Source organism: Sinocyclocheilus grahami, unplaced genomic scaffold (assembly GCF_001515645.1).
Source record: "Sinocyclocheilus grahami isolate Dianchi unplaced genomic scaffold, SAMN03320097.WGS_v1.1 scaffold2260.1, whole genome shotgun sequence".
Classification (NCBI taxonomy): domain Eukaryota; kingdom Metazoa; phylum Chordata; class Actinopteri; order Cypriniformes; family Cyprinidae; genus Sinocyclocheilus; species Sinocyclocheilus grahami.
The window spans coordinates 10,814-13,029 of NW_015507439.1; the positions used below are offsets into that span (position 1 = coordinate 10,814).

The following is a 2,216-nucleotide window of genomic DNA, read 5'->3' on the forward strand; positions in this document are numbered from 1 at the left end:
AGTAGTCAGGAGCAGAACGATGTGATCGCTCGGCTCCGAAACGAAAAGCTGAATATGCGCTGCATCTGCTGCCTACTTATACTCACGCTGTGATCAGCGGCAGCTGGATGCAATAATCGCATGCCAATGTGTATTGGCTCGTTTAGTTACTTGAAGTAGATTGGTCTCTCTAAGTGATATCCCAATTTGTCGGTCATCCGATGTGATGTCGAGAGGAAATTGTACATATTGTACCTTCAGTGTCAAAGTTACTGAACCATCATTAACTCACACATGACATTTAATGTCACAGCATCAGAGTATTTCTTTCCTAGTTCATTGATGGACTTGCACTTGTACTCTCCACTGTGATCAGAGCTGATGTTTGAGATGTTGTAGATTCTTCCAGATCCTACAATTGTTCCTCCTTTAAACCAGCTGATTTCTGCAGGAGGGTTTGAATCACTGCTGCAGCTCAGAGTCACTGAAACTCCCTCCACTATTTCACCAGATGGACTGATGGACACTGAGACACTCTTTGGTGGGTCTAAAAAAGACAAAAGTTATAATTTTTTTCCCAAGACATAAACTCAACAATTAATATACTAATGAATCTGTACTCACACGTGACACTGAGATAAACAGGAGGAGAGATGTAAGTGTGTTCATGTAGAGCACAGCTGTATCTGCCTGCATCCTCTCTTCTGACTGACTGCAGCAGGAGTTGATTGTTTCTGTCTCTTCTCTCAGTTAATGGCTGTGAGTTTCTGTACCAGATGAATGTTGCTCTGTCAGTCAGAGTGCAGCTGCTTTTACATGTCAGACGCACTGAATCTCCCTCTGTCACTCTCTCAGGAGCCTCCACCTGAAGATCTGAACACAACACACACATTATATCTAGTGCTGCTGTCATACACTGATTATTATTCAACATAATGCACAGAAGAAGAGAGAAATCTCATGAAAGTCACCTGTGACAGTAAGAGTCACTCCTGGATTACCGGTCCATTTTCCATCTGTTACATTAGTAGTGAATCTGAAATAGTACGTGTGTTCATCTTTCTGTGTCACATGACTCAGTCTGATGGTGCATTTCTGCTGTTTGTCTCCCAGATACTGAAGCCTCTGACTGTATTCAGGGTCCTCAGACAGATCTGGAGGCTCTACACCCTGTACAGGGTTTTTGGTCCAGAACGCTTTCTTGATCTTATATCCAGTAGGGTATGTATAAGTGCAGCTCATTATCACTGATGAGTCCTTTAGTGCACAGATGTGTGAATGTCTGTAATTCACAACCCAATTAGCACTAGAAACCCCTGAAACATAGAATTCATATAAATATCAGCAGCTTGTGCATCATGAAAGTTGGTGGGGAAATGCATGCAAAATCTTCAGTTTCTGAAGTGTTGCAGCGACTCACCGTGAATCAAGATCAGAAAGATCAGAGGAAGAGGAGGAGCCATTCTGACTGACATCAGCAACATCTACAACAACAAAACTAAAACAACAGTGGCATATTTCAGTTTTATTCATGTTTTTGTTTTTTTTTTCTTTGAAGATCATTGTGAAGTTGTCTTTATTTGTAATTTGTATAGGACAATATAATTATCACTGTCAGTCTAGGTGCTGCTGTTTGTTGAGGCTTAGTCATGTTAAGCATGCATGACCTATCTCACCTTCCTCTTCCTGTCCAGTGCAAATCAGTAGACAAATGCAGGCATTTTTTCTCTCTCAGTCTTTATTTTACAATATTGAGAGTGGTAGTAAAATAAAGACTGAGAGAGAATAAAATGCCTGCATTTGTCTACTGTTTTGCACTGGACAGGAAGAGGAAGGTGAGATAGGTCATGCATGCTTAACAAAGCTTAACCACAGAGGGTTTCTAAACCAGTCACACTGAGTCTGACTAAACCTCAACAAACAGCAGCACCTAGACTGACAGTGATAATTATATTGTCCTATAAAAATTCTGCTAAAACAAAGACAGTTTTAAAGACAAAGAGAATTTTAACTGCAGCTGTATTTACTCACTGAGCTGCCGGAGGATATACATACTGTATATATGAGGGGCCGTACAAGCCATAATTCATTCTGGCACTCTCACACACTTATATTCTCCTTACACATACAGTGGGTACGGAAAGTATTCAGACCCCCTTAAATTTTTCACTCTTTGTTATATTGCAGCCATTTGCTAAAATCATTTAAGTTAATTTTTTTCCTCATTAATGTACACA

General features: G+C 40.3%; 1 protein-coding gene across 1 annotated transcript; it reads right to left on the reverse strand.

The window, feature by feature from the left end:
- Positions 1-271: 271 nt before the first annotated feature.
- Positions 272-1,454, reverse strand: LOC107574523 (sialic acid-binding Ig-like lectin 14; the record flags this gene model as incomplete). Its single annotated transcript, XM_016260980.1, has 4 exons — positions 1,400-1,454; positions 951-1,295; positions 604-852; positions 272-526 (listed from the first exon to the last, which is right to left on the reverse strand). Coding segments are annotated over exons 1-4 (904 nt in total), but the record flags the coding sequence as incomplete, so codon positions are not given.
- Positions 1,455-2,216: the final 762 nt, after the last annotated feature.